At 39.9% G+C, this 20,990-nt stretch overlaps 1 protein-coding gene across 2 annotated transcripts in view; it reads left to right on the forward strand.

Moving 5' to 3' along the window:
- fbxl17 (F-box and leucine-rich repeat protein 17) overlaps window positions 1-20,990 on the forward strand; it is a 640,382-nt gene that overhangs the window by 415,389 nt on the left and 204,003 nt on the right. The window contains exons 9-10 of one of the 2 annotated variants that reach the window (XM_061900199.1): window positions 6,916-6,992; window positions 9,696-9,894. In XM_061900199.1, coding sequence (XP_061756183.1) covers window positions 6,916-6,992; window positions 9,696-9,703 — 85 coding nt within the window. In that variant the 3' untranslated portion in view covers window positions 9,704-9,894. Of the gene's footprint in view, window positions 1-6,915; window positions 6,993-9,695; window positions 9,895-20,990 lie in introns of those variants that run through there. The other variant, XM_061900192.1, reaches the window with a different exon arrangement.

A 20,990-nucleotide genomic window follows, 5' to 3' on the forward strand; every position in this document is an offset into this window, starting at 1 on the left:
CCATTTAGAGTTCGGAAATCGGTTAAAAAAATAGATGGTCTTTTTTCTGCACCATCAAGGTATATATTGACGCTTACATAGGTCTGGTGATAATGTTCCCCTTTAAACACAGCAACCTGTGTACCACAAATTAAGCACACAGCTTTACTTTTAATTTCTGTAAAGAAATACTTGGCAGTCCATGTCTTTTTGAAAACACTGCATTCGTCATCAACTTTTCTCTTTTTAGCGTCTCGTCGGGCGTAACCGGGCATCACTTGTCCCTGTGCACCTTCACTCACAGGATATGCACGGACATACGCCCATAATTAACACTTTTCAAAATAAAAGCAGCACAGTTGTGTTGCACGCACAACATAGAGGTTTTTTTTAAATGTATTTTGTCATTTGTGATTGCCGCTGTTCACATTCACTCACAATCGCACATGAGCATACGTCCACACGGAAGTAATACAAATAACGCTTTTCAAAACAAAAGCAGCACCGTTGTGTTGCACACTTGACATAGATACTTTTTAAAATGTATTTTGTAATTTATGATTGGCCTCACACGGGCCGGACAGGTAGGCACAACGGGCCGCAGAATCAATCAATCAATCAATCAATCAATGTTTATTTATATAGCCCTAAATCACAAATGTCTCAAAGGACTGCACAAAACACCACGACTACGACATCCTCGGAAGAACCCACAAAAGTGCAAGGAAAACTCACACCCAGTGGGCATGGAGAACTCACACCCAGTGGGACGCCAGTGACAATGCTGACTATGAGAAACCTTGGAGAGGACCTCAAATGTGGGCAAACCCCCCCCCCCCCCCCTAGGGGACCGAAAGCAATGGATGTTGAGCGGGTCTAACATGATACTGTGAAAGTTCAATCCATAGTGGCTCCAACACAGCCGCGAGAGTTCCGTTCAAAGCGGATCCAAGACAGCAGCGAGAGTCCCGTCCACAGGAAACCATCCCAAGCGGAGTTGGATCAGCAGTGTAGAGATGTCCCCAACCGATACACAGGCGAGCGGTCCATCCTGGGTCTCGACTTTGGACAGCCAGTACTTCATCCATGGTCATCGGACCGGACCCCCTCCATAAGGGAGGGGGGGACATAGGAGAAAAAAGAAAAGAAGCGGCAGATCAACTGGTCTAAAAAGGAGGTCTATTTAAAGGCTAGAGTATACAATTGAGTTTTAAGGTGAGACTTAAATGCTTTTACTGAGGTAGCATCTCGAACTGTTACCGGGAGGGCATTCCAGAGTACTGGAGCCCGAACGGAAAACGCTCTATAGCCTGCAGACTTTTTTTGGGCTTTAGGAATCACTAATAAGCCGGAGTCTTTTGAATGCAAATTTCTTGCCGGGACATATGGTACAATACAATCGGCAAGATAGGATGGAGCCAGACTGTGTAGTATTTTATACGTAAGTAGTAAAACCTTAAAGTCACATCTTAAGTGCACAGGAAGCCAGTGCAGAATGCCCAGGTCTGCTTTAGAGGATTATTATTTTAAGGTCGAAAATGCACATGTCTATTCGTCCCATTTTGAAATTCCCTAGCACTAACACTGACGGAGTACTGGTGCGTGCAAAACAGCAGCACGTGGCTGTTGCCTGCGGGCCGGTTCTATTACTAATCAAATATCATCCAGGGGGCCATAGATAATTCATTGACTTTGACACTTAGGGCGTAAACAATTGTATCCCCTTAATAGACCAACCTGGGTTTTGTCCTGAAAGTAGCTTTATCAGAACTTAACCAATTTAGATCAGAAATTATCACACTTTGGTGACGGAGGCAAGGAAAAACCCCCTCGAGAAGGAAGAAACCTCAAACAGAACCAAGACTCATTCATCATCTGCCCTACCTGTCTCCATTCTCCTCCTGAGGTGGTATCGCTGGTTTTTCTCATATCCTCAGTAGATTATTGAGAGCCGGCGGATCACTAATTCATGTCAGCTGAGCTCTGAGGGAATTATGGGTAGTGTCGAAGCGGGATGCAGCCTGTTGCATCTCGCTGGTCTTTCATGTTGCTTGACCCCGCATCTTCTCATCCAGCACCTTCTTCTTTATGCCGACCCCTCAGTGCTGCTTTCTCTCGATTTCATTCCACCTAACAGTGGCCTTTTTAATGGCCTTTTTACTCTTGTATTCATCTTCCTCCCCTGTTGCTTCAGTCACAGCGTGGAGATGCCTACTTGCTCTCCTTCCCACTGTGCTGTCTTTCCATCTCCCTCACCTCTGTCACTGATGTCTGATCTAATTGCTTTCGCGGTGACTCCCGGGACCCGGGGCGTGGAGTAACAAGCTCCCACTGGATGCAACTGTGGCTCGGCCTCCGTCTCTGCATCCCGGATTCGCTTCTTTCTTTTTAGCCCTCTGTCAGGTGGCTCTTTCTCTCGTGTATTTATTCATTAGCAGCTCCAATGTGGTTGTCTCCATAGAGACGTGGTATTTTGAGGGAATTTGGAACCTCGTAACTTTGACTCCTGCATGTCCGGTATTTTATCTCTTTTAAGACCACGTCCAAACTGAGTGTGTCGGCATTAAAAACAGCAATGTCAATTTCTTTCAAATCCTGGTTATCCACACAGGGATTTTCATTGATTGGGATCAGTAGAAAATGGATGGATGATTAGGTCCGTAAACAAACATTGCGTTAACTCATGTAATTAATGGTTTGAGTGTCCGCCCTGAGATCAGTAGGTTGTGAGTGCAAACACCGGCCGAGTCATACCAACGACTATAACAGGGGTCGGGAACCTTTTTGGCTGAGAGAGCCAAGAATCCAAATATTTTAAAATGTATTTCCGTAAGAGCCATATAATATTCTTTTCAACACTGAACATAACTAAACGCGTGCATTTTTAAGTAAGACTAACATTACTAGAGTATAATAGGTCTCGTATTCTTTGTAATAACGTTGATATTCTGAAGCTAACTGTGGAGGGGCGTTGCCTGCGGGCCTGCAGCGAAGCGGGGTGTGCCAGGACCGGCCTCGAAATCAGCGACAGGTGCGTAGATGGCCCACTTGGGCCTTGTTATCTAATCACCTGTCGCTCTGTTATAAGCAGCCGCCGGGAGGAGAGACAGGGTTGGAGCTGAAGCCAGACCGCGAGCGAGAACGAAAGAGAAAAAGACAATTGCTGGAAAGCAACTGAGAGACTTGTTGAAAAATAAAAAAATATCGTAACCCTGGAATAGGCTTTCATGTCGGTGCTTGGTGGTCAGAAGAACCCCCAGTAGGGCAATCCCTAAAAAAACCAATAATAAATAAATCATGCAATTTCTTGAACAAGTGCGGTAGAAAAAAAGGATGGATGGATTCAAATGCATGACCATGTTTAATATTTTGAACGTTATTTTTAACATTTTGATTACAAGTGGAATTAGTCAATACTTATCGTGTTAAGCAGTGTCAGCTCAGATTTATCCGAGAGCCAGATGCAGTCATCAAAAGAGCCACATCTGGCTCTAGAGCCATAGTTTCCCTACCCCTGGACTATAAGAATAGGACTCATTACCTCCCTGCTTGGCACTCAAAATCAAGGGTTGAAATTTGGGGTTAAATCACAGAAAATGATTCTTGTGCGCAGCCACCGCTCCCCTCACCTCCCTGGGGGTGAACAAGGGGATGGATCAAATGCAGAGAATAATTTTGCCACACATAGTGTGTGTGTGACAATTATTGGTACTTAACTTTACTTTAATATGATTGGATAGAATAGACTTTTATTCATCACAATTAATCAAAGTTAATCACTAGTTTAGTAATTTAAATGGACGTCAGCAAAGCCCCCAAAATGTTCACATAAATGCATTTTTGTGAGAAGTTTCATTGAGTTTAAATATTGAAATGATTTTATTTGGACCTGGACAGTGCATGTTAAGTCACTAGTAGAATAGAAAAACAAGTTCACTTTATATGCTTAAGTGTAGAGAGGTCCGATAATGGCTTTTTTGCCGATTTCCGATATTGTCCAACTCTAAATTACCAATTCCGATATCAACCAATACCAATATATACAGTTGTGGAATTAACACATTATTATGCCTAATTTTGTTGTGATGCCCCGCTGGATGCATTAAACAATGTAACAAGGTTTTCCAAAATAAATCAACTCAAAAAAATGCCAACATAGCGCTGCCATTTTTATATTATTGAAGTTACAAAGTGCATTATTTTTTTAACATACCTTAAAACAGCAGCTTGGAATTTGGGACATGCTCTCCCTGAGAAAGCATGAGGACGTTGAGGTGGGTGGGGTGGAGGTGGTTGGGGGGGGGGGGGTAGCGAGGGGTGTATACTGTAGTGTCCCAGAAGAGTTAGTGCTGCAAGGGGTTTTGGGTATTTGTTCTGTTGTGTTACGGTGCGGATGTTCTCCCAAAATGTGTAAATCATTCTTGTTTGGTGTTGGTTCACAGTGTGGCGCACATTTGTAACAGTGTTAAAGTTGGTTGGTGTTTTCCACCTCTACTTCACGTATCACGTGACTGGATTTCTCATAATCTCTCAAAATGGCTCAAGACTCTCCTTCAATATAGAAGCAACTTGTTGAAATGTAAATATACAAAATTCTAGGCAAAGGCTAATTTCCATCTGTGGTTCTAAAATAGATGGGCAGTATTGCAACTTGAAGGTTCCAGGTTTGATCCCCGCTTCCGCCATCCTAGTCACTGCCGTCATGTCCTTGGGCAAGACGCGTTACCCACCTGCTGCCAGTGCCATCCACACTGGTTTAAATGTTTCACTATGTAAAAGGGCTTAGAGTCACTAGAGAAAAGCACTAGATAAAAAATATAATTCAAAATTCAGATGTTTTATAATAAGCAGAATACATATTCTTGAACTGAATACAAAATGTACATCATAGGCACAATACTAACACAATTGTGTTTGAATCATTATTTCCAAAAGGTATTATGAAACATCTGTCAAGCAGTTGATTAAAAAAATAATATCGCATTGATGGGGTTTAGTTCCACCTGTTGCTCTGGTAGTCACTCAAATGAATGCAATAGATTGATGATTCTCCTGATACCATTAGTGAGGACTGAGACTAAGTAAATACCAGCACACCACACATGAATACAGCTGTAGCTGGAAAAAGGAAATGGACCAAACTAAACAGGAAGCAGTAGGAAGACAGAAAATAAAGGAGAAAGTAGTGAAAGGATAGCCTGGTAGCATGAAAAAGACTCCCTGGACCATTCCAACTGGAATGTAATAGAAAAATTGAAGTAAAAAGATGCTGCCCAGTGAACTAAAGCAGATATGACGGTGCACAATTTAACAGCTTTGAACCTATTAAGCAGCTCATTTTTTTTGTACAGTTATTGAAATATATTGTGTGACATCACGCACAAAAGTGCACTTTATTTGTTTTAAACTTTTGTAGTGACATTCTGTACAAAAAGTGCACTTTAATGTATTGTTTTGATAAGTCATCTTAGTGACATCATGCACAAAAGTGCACTAATTGCTTGTTTTAAAATGTCTCTGACAATCTTGCACTTTCTGTTTTGAAATGACATGAATGTTTGTGCCACTGCTTAATAACTGTTTAATAAATACAGTTTTTGGTCAATTGACTTAGTTGTGATTTCCCTCTCTGCATGAAAGTTTAAAATGAGCATATATTAATGCAGTATGAACAAGAATGTTTTGATGTAGACACATAGAATCATCATGCTTCTGTGATTATATGCACCAAGTGTTCATTCAAGACTAAGGCAAAATATAGAGATATATATGGTGTATCGCGACCTGGCCTAAAAATATGGAGATAATTAAAAAAAGGCCATATCACTCAGCCTTACTTTACACCCAAAGTCTGAATGTTTCTGTATATATGTATATAGCATCATAGTTAAACAACAAATTCAGAACATTCGTTCTCAGGACTGGACTGTGCACCTTGCCTCATTTTGAACTATTTTTCTTTTTCTTTCCTTCCTATGTTTTGCATATTTGTAGACTGATTTGATACTGGAGTTGCGTTTAATCTCATTGTAGCTGTGTATAGTGACAATAAAATGCATTCTATTCTATTCTATTCTATTGTATTGTACTAGTTTTAATATGACACATTACTACCCTTTGGTATTGATACTATCGCCATTTGGGTCGACCTGCCCACCCCAAGGTGCTCGCCAACCTGTGATTATTACGTACCGTTACACCCCTAACAAATACTCAGAGACTTTTCAAGTGTGTGTGTGTGTCTGTGTGTCCCCATCATCCATGTTAATGTAAATGTGTAAACGTGTGCTTTCCCCTCATCTCTTCCCTTACATATTCATGATGGACGACCCGAATAATGATCAAAACGTTTCCTGCTGAAGGTTAATAGGTCAAATGTGTTGATCAAAATCCGGTTGTAGCACACACACTTCTCATTAGAGGCATTTAAAGAGAATCACTTGTTACACATACTCTGATCTTCCCCATGGCCCTCCCGAGTGTATACTTTCATTTCTTTTCACACACACACACACACACACACACACACACACACACACACACACACACACACACACACACACACACACACACACATTCATGCGTACACAGGCGCACACACATATCGCTGATCCTCTGGTCTCAGGCAGTGTGCTGAATGCAGATTGAACACACTTCAAAGAGTTGAAGAAGAAAAAAAATGCACATACAGTCCAGTTCTTATTTAATCAGATCAGGTTTTTAATAATGAATGTGCATGTTAACCACGTGAAGAGATGTGACCCTGCAGCTGTTCTGTTTAACCTCTACTGCAGAATAATCCCATGTTGTTTTGTTTCCACCGCAGTCAGATGTGCCCCCAGGCACAAGAAAATAGGGAATAACGCACAGACTGTGGACGCCTCGGGCACAAAAGCTTAAAACTTTTTTTTTGTGTGTGTCTGTGCTCCGCTGTAGGTGTGTGGAAATCATCGCCAAGGAGGGGCGGAGCCTCAAGGAGCTGTATCTGGTCTCCTGTAAAATCACCGATCACGGTAGGTGATATTTCCATTCCCTTTGTTGCCGCCGGCCTCCAACATCATTACCGTAACCGTTATTACCCGCCGACACTACCATGATTCAGGGCTCATTTTATTTTTACAGCTTGGCCCACGTGAGGCTCGCAAACAGTAAAATTATGATTGAAAAGTTTAATGCGGATAGTGTCGACTCTCCTTTGTGGTGCTCTTACTCCTTATTGCAGTTTACAACTTTAAGTGCAGTTGTCTTTATTTCTATATCAAAGCAATCACCCAAGACACTTTAACATGAAATCAAGTTTAAATAGCTTCACAATTGTTTTTTTTTTTCCGTGAAAATAGATATAAATATAATTAAATAGAACCTTATAGTAATTGCTGATATCCCTGTCACTTTCCATTTCACTCATGAGACAAACGATAAAACACTGAATATTGACAAAATATGAACGTCAAATATATGTCGGTCGACATATTTTACAATTGAGTGAAACGCAACAAAAATGCAACAAACAGTGAAATATGAACGCTAAGGGCACAAAATAAACCCAACCTACAATCTGATTCATCTGATATTTGCTAAAATTCCCCCAAGGATCAAAAAAGTACTTTCTATTGTATTCTATTCTGTTCCATTCTATACATCACTAAGCTTTAGAAGTTTGTTGGGAAAATCTCCTTCCGCATCTGTGGAAACGCTTCCCGCCCACATTGCTTGGTGCCTAGTCTGAGCTGCTGTCACGTAGAACAGTGGTTCTCAACCTTTTTTCAGTGATGTACCCCCTGTGAACATTTTTTTAATTCAAGTACCCCCTAATCAGAACAACACATTTTTGGTTGGAAAAAAAGAGATAAAGAAGTAAAATACAGCACTATGTCATCAGTTTCTGATTTATTAAATTGTATACCAGTGCAAAATATTGCTCATTTGTTGAACCATTTGGAAAAAAAGATATACAAATAACTAAAAACTTGTTGAAAAATACACAAGTGATTCAATTATAAATAAAGATTTCTACACATAGAAGTAATCATCAACTTAAAGTGCCCTCTTTGGGGATTGTAATAGAGATCCATCTGGATTCATGAAATTAATTCTAAACATTTCTTCACAAAAAAAAAATCTTTAACATCAATATTTATGGAACATGCCCACAAAAAATCTAGCTGTCAACACTGAATGTTGCATTTTTTGTTTTTGTTTTTTTTCACCGTTTATGAACTTACATTCATATTTTGTTGAAGTATTATTCAATTAATATATTTATAAATTTTTTTTGAATTTTTGTTTTTTTTGGACTATTTTTAAAACAATCTCACATACCTCTTGGCATACCTTCAAGTACCCCGAGGGGTATGCTTACCCCCATTTGAGAACCACTAACGTAGATGACCATAGTAATTAAATGACCATAGTAGCTCATTACATTACCATATTAACTCATTAGATGACCATAGTAACTCATTAGATTACCAAAGTAACTCATTAGATGACCATAGTAACTCATTAGATGACCATAGTAACTCATTAGATGACCATAGTAACTCATTAGATGACCATAGTAACTCATTAGATGACCATAGTAACTCATTAGATTACCAAAGTAACTCGTTATATTACCATAGTAACTCATTAGATGACCATAGTAACTCATTAGATGACCATAGTAACTCAATAGATGACCATAGTAACTCATTAGATGACCATAGTAACTCATTAGATGACCATAGTAACTCATTAGATTACCAAAGTAACTCGTTATATTACCATAGTAACTCATTAGATGACCATAGTAACTCATTAGATGACCATAGTAACTCATTAGATGACCATAGTAACTCATTAGATCACCATAGTAACTCATTAGATTACCATAGTAACTCATTAGATGACCATAGTAGCTCATTAGATTACCATAGTAACTCATTAGATGACCATAGTAACTCATCAAATTACCATAGTAACTCGTTAGATTACCATAGTAACTCATTACATGACCATAGTAACCCATTAGATTACCATAGTAACTCATTAGATTACCATAGTAACTCATTAGATGACCATAGGAACTCATTAGATGACCATAGTAACTTGTTAGATTACCATAGTAACTCATTAGATTACCATAGTAACTCATTAGATGACCATAGTAACTCATTAGATGACCATAGTAACTCGTTAGATTACCATAGTAACTCATTAGATGACCATAGTAACTTGTTAGATTACCATAGTAACTCATTAAATGACCATAGTAACTGGTATATCATCCATAAGAGCAGATTCCAACCATTGAAATACTTTGTATAGTTGAAGACTCACGGTCATTAGAAAACATGACTGCATATCATAATGGCAGCTCCAGTTTCCATCTTAAAGATCTAAAAAAAATTATTTGGCAATGTCCAGCGGGCCAGATTGAAAAGCTCAAGCTCAATTTGCCTAGGTCTGGTATAGAGTGCTTGTCCCACAGGGTTGTGCTGGTCGTGTCCTAAATGTTGTGGACATGTCTACATGTTCTTGCCAGTGTGATGACTCTGCATTTCAGTGATGTGTGTGAGTTACAATGGCAATAATCACTTGGCCTCCATGAACCTCAACCTCCCGCAGTGTGGGCGTGCGTCTCGTGTGCTTTGATGAATGACTCCCATGTTCCTAAAGTACATTAAAGCCGCAGCGCGCTCCTTTTTCTCCTTCTGTCTCTAATCCTTTTCCAGCGAGATAAATCGTCGATACCTGATCTTCTTCCTTCGCTAATGACCCCTCTGGCCCTCCAGTGAGGCCCTCTTTGTGTTTTTGCATGTCCTCCCACGATAGCGAGGCCTGCTGCAGGCACTAACAGAATGATCGGTGGGTTTCCTGCTTGACTCTCTGACAAATTGAATAACAGAAATTACATCTGCCATGCTTCTCCCATACCCTCCCCACCCATCTCCTGTGTTAATTATTTTTATTAATGTCCTCGCTGAGTGCATTTGAGATGTCCACGAGCCTCTTACATGTTGCTTTGTCTTCCAAGCTTCTGCTTCCTGTGTGCGAGACAGGGTGAGATGACGGCAGCGGAAAGCGAGCAAACATGTAATTTTACCCCCGCTGCAGATGTGTTGTTTTTTTTTGTTTTTTTGCCGATTATTTTGAAAGGAATAAATGGAAAAGTAGAGACAGAGTTTTCCCCTTTTTTTTGCGAGGTAATGATCTTGCTGAAAGCCCTATTAGTGCCATGAAAACAACCTTCCTGGATCCTCTCTGCCATTCATCAAAAACATGCAAACCAATTAGCCTGAACACGACTTTTTTGCGGCAATCTAAGCGGCTTTGTTAAACACATGTATTCCAGGATTGACTTGTTATGAAACTGAACCTCTTCCAGAAAGTTCTCTGAAAGTTGTTGTTTCACACTTTTAATTACACGCCACCCTAATTTCCCCACCTTGTGTTTTTCCCTCTTGTTTTCTGCAGTACACTAGTATCCCGGCTTATGAGTTTAATTGGTTCTGTAACCCAAAACACTCCAAATCAACATTCCCATTGCATTGAATTATAAAACCCTTATTCTTTGCATGACCAATCAAAAAAACCCTAACAATTATACTACGTAACATGCTTTTTAATGAGAAAAACAAACTTTCAGATACTGAATATTGTATGAAAAACATTACAAAACAATGGACAAAGTACTTCAAACAACTATAGTAGTTTATGAAGTACTCTAATAGTCCAGCGTTTACCTTGGAGAGTGGACTTCTACGGCAGTGTTTTTCAAACTTTTTTGAGCCAAGGCGCATTTTTTGTGTTGGAAAAAATGCGGAGGCACACCACCAGCAGAAATCATTAAAAAACGAAACTCAGTTGACAGTAAAAAGTCGTTGTCGCGATTGTTGGATATGACTTTAAACCATAACCAAGCATGCATCAATATAGCTCTTGTCTCAAAGTAGGTGTACTGTCACCACCTGTCACATCACGCCCTAACTTGTTTTGAGTTTTTTTGCTGTTTTCCTGTGTTTAGTGTTTTAGTTCTTGTCTTGTGCTCCTATTTAAGTAGCTTTTTCTCTTTTTTTTGGTATTTTCCTGTAGCCGTTTCATGTCTTCCTTTGGGCGATATTTCCTGCATCTACTTTGTTTACGCAATCAAGAATATTTCAGTTGTTTTTATCCTTTTTTGCGGGAACATTGTTGATTGTCATGTCATTTTTGGATGTACTTTGTGAACGCTGTCTTTGCTCCACAGTAAGTCTTGCTGTCGTCCAGCATTCTGTTTTTGTTTACTGTGTAGCCAGTTCAGTTTTTGTTTTGTTCTGCATAGCCTTCCCTAAGCTTTAATGCCTTTTCTAAGGGGCACTATCCTTTTGTTTATTTTTGGTTTAAGCATTAGACACCGTGGGGTGGCATTTAACCTAAAGCATACACTGCAAAGAAGAGCTTACAAAATACTAGATAAAATGACTAGATTTTAGAGGAAAAAAATGCTAAAAACTAGTGAAATAATTTGTCCCTGCCGCAAGTTTATTTTACTTTATATTTATAAGACATCCTACACCTTTAAGAAGGAAGTTAGTATTCTATTCTGAAAAGAAGCATTATTAAATGTGCAATACTTAACTTAGGCATCATCGGTACAATGGAGAAACTTTTAACACAATTTTATATGTGGAGAAAACCATAACATCGTATTTGAATAGTTATTTTCTCAATTTTAAACTAAAATAGAGAAAATATAATATCAAATATAATTTTTAATGCTAAAATTAAGATTATGATGTGAAGTCCATCCACCCATCTTCTTCCGCTTATCCGAGGTCGGGTTGCGGGGGCAGCAGCCTAAGCAGGGAAGCCCAGACTTACCTCTCCCCAACCACTTCGTCCAGCATCTCTCGGGGGATTTTGAGGCATTCCCAGGTCAGTCGGGAGACATAGTCTTCCCAACGTGTCCTGGGTCTTCCCCGTGGTCTCCTACCAGTAATGATGTAAAGTTAATGACTAAAAATATGTAAATAGTTCTTAAAACTTGGGAAATTTCTCGAAATGAAATGTAAAATATTGAGAAGTGGCATATAATTTGCCGTGTAACTAGTAGTCTGAGCGATAGCCCATATCCCCCAAAAAACCTGTAAGCAGAGGTGCCACTGTATTTACACAAGCTTCCCGTGGGTCACTAAAAAGCACTAAAAGTCATTAAATCGATTTTGCACAAAAAGGGCATTGACATTAAAAAGCATTAAAACTTTTAATGCAATGAAATCTCACATGCTATTAGCTAATGACAAGTTGACAATTAACCTCTTAAGGCCCAAGCTGTTTGTTTACATGTATTTTTTAAACGTATCTCTGCTATTTGGGCTTATTAGACCCTAATTAGAATTAAAACTAAAAATAATCTTTTGATATGATGTACTTTGTCCATATAACCAATGTGTACTTCATGTGTCGTGACATGCTAATTTTTATTTTTACACTTTTTTTTTCCCAAATTCCATTGTACTCTTCTGACACCACCAGATGGCAATATAAGTGTCCACATAAGTGGCCATAAGACCCCAATTCAGTAATGTACACAATTTTGGAAATGAGAGCTAAAAGGTGCTGTCCACGCATGTGGCCACTAAGGCCTTTAGAAGTAAAAGGCAGTTAACAGTGCCAAAATGTCTTTAGCATGACCAACATAGCAACGTCTGCTGTAGCCACGACGTCACCACAACTGGCAGCTGCTGCTACCACTACAGAAAAATACATTATTAGATTAAAAAGTACCGTGAGCCATTTCAAATTTACTAGAGAGAAACAGTTAATTTTTCCACTATTCAAGATCATCATATTGCTTGCAATGCTTACAATTTTGCCTTAGAGCTTTTAACTGTATATATAATAAGTATTTGCAGTAGGACATGGACATTACATTTGTTTAAGTGGCATTAAAGAAGGCATTAATAATTAGATTTGCTGAAACATGTAGAAACCCTGTACAAACTAATTGTTTACACACACACACACACGCACGCACGCACGCACGCACGCACGCACGCACGCACGCACGCACGCACGCACGCACGCACGCACGCACGCACGCACGCACGCACGCACACACACACACACACACACACACACACACACACACACACACACACACACACACACTCACACACACACTTAAAGGTCAGTCGGTGCAGTGCCCCACCATTGTTTTCCCTTTCCAATATGTATTTTGTCTATTTTCTCAATACTGTGCCCAGGTTTGAATTAAAACAATGTATGAATTAGTTTTTTATAATGCTGCTTTTGTAGTAATTTGTTTTGTTGTTGTACAGAAATACTGCCATTTCACAGTGGAGTACTTAAGCTTTAAAAATATAACTGGATTTACTACAAATGTTGTGTCAAGTGACATAATTTCCATTTTTTTTTACCTTGGTGCCCAATTTGGGGGAAAGTTGGAATTTGTCTGCCAGATGGTCTATGGCCTAAGTGGGCAGATAGGACATACCCTGTCAACATGAGCCTGATTTAATCAAAATACATTGCTCAATTAGCTCCGTTTACCCACTTATTTATTACACAGGGTGTAAATTGGTTTAGACAAAAAACACCCACAGAAAATTGATGCATTTGGCATTAAATATGTTTTAAGATTATAGATATTGAAATATTATCTAACTTTTGGGTCAAAAAGTGGGATGTTAGTGAGGTAAGCATCATCTTGATAGGAACAATAGAATGTTTGGGAAAAATACAAAACTTATCCATGTTTGACTTTCAGCTGCTTGATATTTCCGATTGGTTACAAAGCTTTCAAGAGGTCGTCACGGAAGTAGACAAGGTAGTTGAACTTTCACATTTTCTTGGTATATATATATATATATATGTATATATATATTATATATACATATATATATATGTATAGATACATGTGTGTATGTTTATATACATATATACGTATATATATACATACATATATATATATATATATACATACATATATATGTATGTATATGTATGTATATATATATATATATGTATGTATGTATATATATGTATATATATGTATGTATATATAAATATATATGTACTGTATATATGTATATATGTATGTCTGTATATGAGTGTATGTGTTTGTATGTATATACGTACATATATGTATGTATATATATATATCCAATCCAATCCACTTTATTTATATAGCACATTTAAACAACAATAACGTTTCCAAAGTGCTGCACAGACATGTTAAAAACAATTGTAAAAAAATATATATAAAAAATAAATAAAATAAAATAACACATGTATGTGTTGTGTATATATATATGTATGTATATATATGTGTATGTACATACATAAATATATATATATATATATATATATATATATATATATATATATATATATATATATATATATATATATATATACTACTCTCATGTATATTAGCTCCCCTGATATGCACATGTAGATAGTTCGATGCTCACACAGCTGCTTGGATTGATGCCAAATATTAGCGGAGTTAAGACTGCCCTTGTAACGTCAATTAATGCAAGTGAAATGACTGATTTTTGTAACAAATTCCTACAATTGTTTTGTATCTTCGACAGATGTTTGTAGCTACATGGTTTATCTGTGTACATTTATCCATAGTGTTGGTTTTAGTACTTACTGATAATTGTTGTTTGGAGTGGAGTGGCAACCATGAATCATGAAGCATTTCATATAATGTCAAAGAAGTTTTGGATTATGGTCTAATCCAGGGGTCGGCAACCCAAAATATTGATAGAGCCATATTGGACCAAAAATACAAAAGAAAAAATCTGCCTGGAGCCGCAAAAACATTAAAAGTGTGTTACAATGAAGGCAACACTTGATGGAAGTGTCTATATTAGCTATATTAGCCTACTACCAAAGGCTGAGGCAAATCTTCGTTGACAGAAATGCTGCATTTTAATTTTTATTCTAGCCATTTTTACAACATTGGAAATCATTAATAAAATGGAGTCTTTTCACAGGATGAGATCACTTCTGGAGAATGGCCAAAGTTATAGTGTGTGTCCAAGTTTTAAAAAAGCGTTTGTGTCTTGTTTGTTCTCCTATAGAAAATATATTAAAACAAAAAACTTGTTTTTTTTCTTTCATCTTTTTCTATTTTCACATATCTCTGAACGAGGTCCAGGGAGCCACTAGGGCGGCGCTACAGAACCATATTCGGCTTTGTAGCGGCGGGTTACTGACCCCCGGTGTAATATAATCCTTGATATAGAAAATTGTAACTTTTCCAACAAAAAGTCCAATGTGTGCCCTTTCATTTATAGTTCAACCTTCTAAAATTATTTGAGGGAAAAAGGAAACATATGTATGACAGACTTCTCAAGCCGTCGTGCGGGTTCCAAGGACCGTCAAGGAAGGACATAGCGGTGGCATGTTTGGACTTCTTTATTTTTCCCTTTGGCTCCTTCTCGTCTCTCCGCCTCTCCCTCTGACATTCACGGCTGTCGCCCTTCTATACGGTGCGAGAAGATTTTTCAATTGCCCCCAGGTGTGCGACCTATGCACCTGATCTCGATTGCAGCGTCGGTCGCCGTCCACGCCTCCTCGCTGCCATTTTGGGCCCGGCTCCGGCGTGCCCTGCCTCGCTGTCGGACTGCCGGCCACGCCTCCTCGCCGCCATCTTGGGCTAGGCTATGGTGTGCCCTGCCTCGCTGTCAGACTGCCGGGTCCGCCTCTCCACAATATGTTAATTGTATTGTAAGATTGTCTGTTAAAATAAAGCCAATATAGACATTTTTTGTATTTTCCTTAACTTGGAAAAGTATCGATAATACATTTTGGTACCATTACCAAATTATTGGTATCGGGACAACCCTACTGCCCAGTGTTAAAACGTATGTATTCGTTCCCCCTTTCAGACCAATTTGGTGTCAGGTGACATGACTGAATATACAAAGACAAACCATTTGATTTAGGCATTAAAACGGACCACCTACGGGTATTTTACAGAAAGAAGGGGGCCATTTAAATTGACAGCAAGAATTAGAGTGGCACTATTACTTCAGTTTGAAAACCAATCCTGATGAGAAAACCTGTTGGGCCATTCTCTCAGTGGTAATCAGTCCCTTTTTTCACAGATCTGCACTGTACTAAAACCTTGGCACTATCACACTACTGCTCTATATTGTTTCTGGGACTAGTTTGTGTTTGTATGTGTGTGTGTGTGTGTGCTCACACTTATCTTACCCCCCGATGCCCACCTGCTTCATCCTGGAGACAAAAAGAGCGACCTCGCCACCTCAGTTCTTTACATATGGTAATTCATTTTCAAGCGCGAGGCTGTCGACGACCTGTTACCTTGTCAGTCGCAGCCTCTCATGTACATCTGCGTCGATACAAGATAGAGCGAGGCACCTGTGGGAGAAGGCATGAACGAGGAAGATGGCTGTTGGGTAGCTTCAAAATTGTCAGAAAGCGGGGAATAATTAGACCGTCTTTGCAGTGGGGTTTAAGACAAAAGTCCTTTGAAATCCTTTTTCATATTGACAATGTTATAGCTAACATCTGGGGGCTTTGAAATAGAAGGGTTAGACATTTAAATTTCTGAGGTCTCTTTCTTCATCTGTTTTTGGAAAGAGGAAGACACATTAGGCCCGGATATAGAGTATTTGTCAAACTGCACTGCATCACTACAATCTTTGGCTTCGGTGAAGGTACAGTCGTCCCTCATTACATTGCGCTTCAACCCTTCCGGTTTCACCATAATACATCCATCTATCCATCCTTTTTGTACCGCTTGTCCCTTTTTTAGGTCGCGGGGGATGCTGGAGCCTATCTCAGATGCATTCAGGCGGAAAGCGGGGGTTCACCCTGGACAAGTCGCCACCAATTGTCATGTTATTTTTAAATGTTTTTTTTATATATATATAGCCCTTTTTTTAAAGCATATTCTACATGTGTTTGGCCGAAATTAAGTGTTAAGAAAATCCACAAGCTTCTGGCAAGCTTCCGGTTGAATTTGTGACCACTCCTCTTGACAAAATTGGTGCAGTTCAGCTAAATTTGTTGGTTTTCTGACATGGACTTGTTTCTTCAGCATTGTTCACACGTTTGAGTCAGGACTTTGGGAAGGACATTGTAAAAACTTCATTCTAGTCCGATATAGTGATTCCTTTACCACTTTTGACATTAGATGGATTAGATTAGATAGTACTTTATTTATTCCGTCAGGAGAGTTAGGAAAATTAAAATTTTCAGCACAATCCCATTCAAGATCAGACAAACATTACAGGGAGACAGAACAGAATCGCTGACGGGTCTGCCGGTTTCCAGCGCCCCTTACAAAAAATGTGAGATACAGGTAAACAGGGGGGGTGGGAGAAAAAAATATAAGATTAAAATAAAATAAAAAAATCGGTCTTAGCCTGGGCCCTGGAGAGGGGGTGCAGACTGAGGCCAAGGGAAAAAAACAACAACTCATAGCCATAGTACACATCCCTCTTACATGACTGTGTGTAAGAGGGAAACATCAAACATCAAAGAACACATAGGACATTAAAGACATTAAAGCATGTGTTTTGGGGGGTCATTGTCCTGTTGGAACACCCAACTGCGCCCAAGACCCAACGTCCGGTGTGATGATTTTAAGTTGTCCTGAATAATTTCAATGTCAATCAATCAATGTTTATTTATATAGCCCTAAATCAGAAGTGTCTCAAAGGGCTCCACAAGCCACAACGTCATCCTCGGTTCAGATCCCAAATCAGGGCAAGGAAAAACATAACCCAGTGGGATGACAATTAGAAACTTTGGAGAGGAACCCCCCCCCCCCCCCCCTCCTCTAGGGCGACCGGTGCAATGGACGGCGAGTGGATCTAGCATAATATTGTGAAAGTCCAGTCCATAGTGGATCTAACATATTAGTGACAGTCCAGTCCATAGTGGGGCCAGCAGTGGACCATTCCAAGCAGAGACAGGTCAGCAGTGCAGAGATCTCCCCAACAGATTCACAGGCGAGCACTTCATCCGTGACCACCGAAGCTGAGACCCCACCCCCCACACCCCCCTCCACGAGGGTGAGGGGGGCAGAGCAGAAAAGAAAAGAAACGGCAGATCAACTGGTCTAAAAGGGGGGGTCTATTTAAAGGCTAGAGCATACAAATGAGTTTTAAGATGGGACTTAAATGCTTCTACTCAGGGAGCATCTCTAACTGTTTCCGGGAGGGTACAATTTGAAGGTAATCCTCCTTTTTCATTGTCCCATTTACTCTCTGTAAAACACCAGTTCCATTGGCAGCAAAACAGGCTCAGGGCATAATACTACCTCCACCGTGCTTGACAGTAGGGGTGGTGTTCCTGGTATTAAAGGCCTCATCTTTTCTCCTCCAAACATACTGCTGAGTATTGTGGCCAAACAGCTCAATTTTGTTTTATCTGACCACAGAACTTTCCTCCAGAAGGTCTTACTGTTGTCTATGTGATGTCAGATAAAACACAAATTGAGCTGTTTGGCCACAATACCCAGGAGAAAAGGAGGAGAAAAGGTGAGGCCTTTAATCCAAGGAACACCAAACCTACTGTCAAGCATGGTGGTGGTAGTATTATGCTCTGGGCCTGTTTTGCTGCAACATGGTGGCACAGTTACCAAACTATGAAGTTTAATCCTCCAAGTGAAATCACACAGCTCTATGAAGTATCCACTGTACCATCCACCTGTTGGTGTTTAATTGAATCAGCACCACATTTGGTTCACATCTTGGTGGCGCTGACAAGCACATGTGAGTACAATTCGAGCAAGAGCGGTTGACAAACATGGCTGCCATCCAACAAAACATCCTACTTACAGACTGAGCAGACAATTGTCCAAGTCATTATTTATTGTCTTATCGTTGTAAAATGTTGAGAATATCTGTGGTTAGGGCCATGCATGCCAGTTACCATTGTGTGAATGGGTGAATGTGGAAATAGTGTCAAAGCTCTTTGAGTACCTTGAAGGTGGGAAAGCACTATACAAGTACAACCCATTTACCATTCCTTATCTTATTCTTCGCTCGTTTCGTCTTTCACCCCGTATTGCTTTCATCAGAGGTGGTTTATTCTAAATGGCCAGAACATTGATAGATGGGCTTCCCATTCCCGCCTCTTATGATGGGGAAATGCTTTTTTGGTGTGTGTGTGTTTCCTCTCATGACTTCAGTCTGGCTTGCATATGATGAATGTGTGCAAGATGTATAAAAAGAAAAACTCCAGATCCGTTCATAATCATTCATCGGCGGTCACTCGAACGGGTATGACGATCCTCCGGGTAGGGGTGTATCCCTTTATGGAGGATGCCTGTGCGTGACTTTGTTTAAAGGCCTACTGAAACCCACTACTACCCACCACGCAGTCTGATAGTTTATATATCAATGATGAAATATTAACATTGCAACACATGCCAATACTGCCTTTTTAGTTTACTAAATTGCAATTTTAAATTTTCCGGGAGTTTTTTCTTGAAAACGTCGTGTAATGATGACGTATACGCTTGACGTCACGGGCTGTTAGGAATATGAGCGCTGCGCACACACAGCTAAAAGTCATCTGCTTTAATCGCATAATCCCAACCAAATGTCAACCAGCAGGTTTTAGTGAGAAAATTGTGGTTAAAAGTCGCTTCTTACCGGAGATCAACTGAGCTAGTGCCGCCCATAAAGCTGCCGTCGACTTCCCTAAGACACTGGCGTCAACACACCCGTGGAGACACACCTCCAACTATCAGGTACTGTTAAACTTACTTATACACTAGCAACACAATAGAAAGATAAGGGATTTCACAGAATTATCTTATTAAACGTGTCTAAAATCATCTGAATCCATCCCAATGCAATCACGTTTTTTTTTTGTTTTTTTTTTCTAGTCCATCGCTATCAATATCCTCAAACACGAATCTTTCATCCTCGCTCAAATTAATGGGGAAATTGTCGTTTTCTCGGTCCGAATAGCTCTTTTTGTTGGAGGCTCCCGTTAAAAACAATGTGAATATGTGAGGAGCCATCAACATGTGACGTCATCGTTTGCGACTTCCGGTAGAGGCAGGGCTTTTCTCCAGTTGCGAACTTTATCGTGGATGTTCTCTACTAAATCCTTTCAGCAAAAATATGGCAATATCGTGAAATGATCAAGTATGACACATAAAATGGACCTGCTATCCCCATTTAAATAAGAACATCTCATTTCAGTAGGCCTATAACGTGGGGAGACTGGTGCACAGACAGTCACCACACGATCCTTGACAGAATCGGGTCAGGGTCCAGCGGCATGGAGTCCAAGGTTACTGGGGACCCTAATCTTAAATCTACCGCCTGCTCCGCCGTTGAGGTCTTCACCGTATCCCTGGCTAGGGGGTAGTCAGGTACTAGGCCTTTGCCAAAGACCACCCGGGGTAACAGTAGTAAAGGGGTTAACTTCCTAGTGCCCCAAGACCACATAGAGGAGCCTCGACTGCCGGATGCACTTTAACGTCATTCCCAGGACACGATTTGGACATACCCTCAATGGGAGAAGTCAGACTTGATTGAGGGCCTGACTCAAAGGTGTTGTTCCACAACAAATTAAACCAGCACTGAGACACGATCATAAAATGTGACTGTCGTCCCTTTTTCAGCAGGACGAGGCAATTACAAATTGCAGTGAGTGTCCTGATCTGATTTTGGTATATGTCTGACATTAGCAAAAAATAAAAAATAAATAAATAAATAAAAAAGCATCACATGATATCGGCTGGCAAAATAATTTCCGATACAAGCGGTCCTGCAGTGTGTTTACTTGCGCGGACAGTTAACATCCAAATATCCTCCAATAAGTACAGTAGGTTGATTTTTGTTGTTGTATTTTAGTGAAGTCATTCACAAAATGTAAACATGGTAGGCTATGCTGCAGGCCAGTGTTTATTAACCATAGGGCCCATTTTTGAGCCACGAGCGCCTCGTGTTTCTCAGCCGTGGTCCGTATAGGGTCCATCAGTAATCAGGTGTAATAGACTTTTCCACCACTTGTGGCAG

This window comes from Nerophis ophidion, linkage group LG01 (assembly GCF_033978795.1).
Source record: "Nerophis ophidion isolate RoL-2023_Sa linkage group LG01, RoL_Noph_v1.0, whole genome shotgun sequence".
NCBI classification, from domain to species: domain Eukaryota; kingdom Metazoa; phylum Chordata; class Actinopteri; order Syngnathiformes; family Syngnathidae; genus Nerophis; species Nerophis ophidion.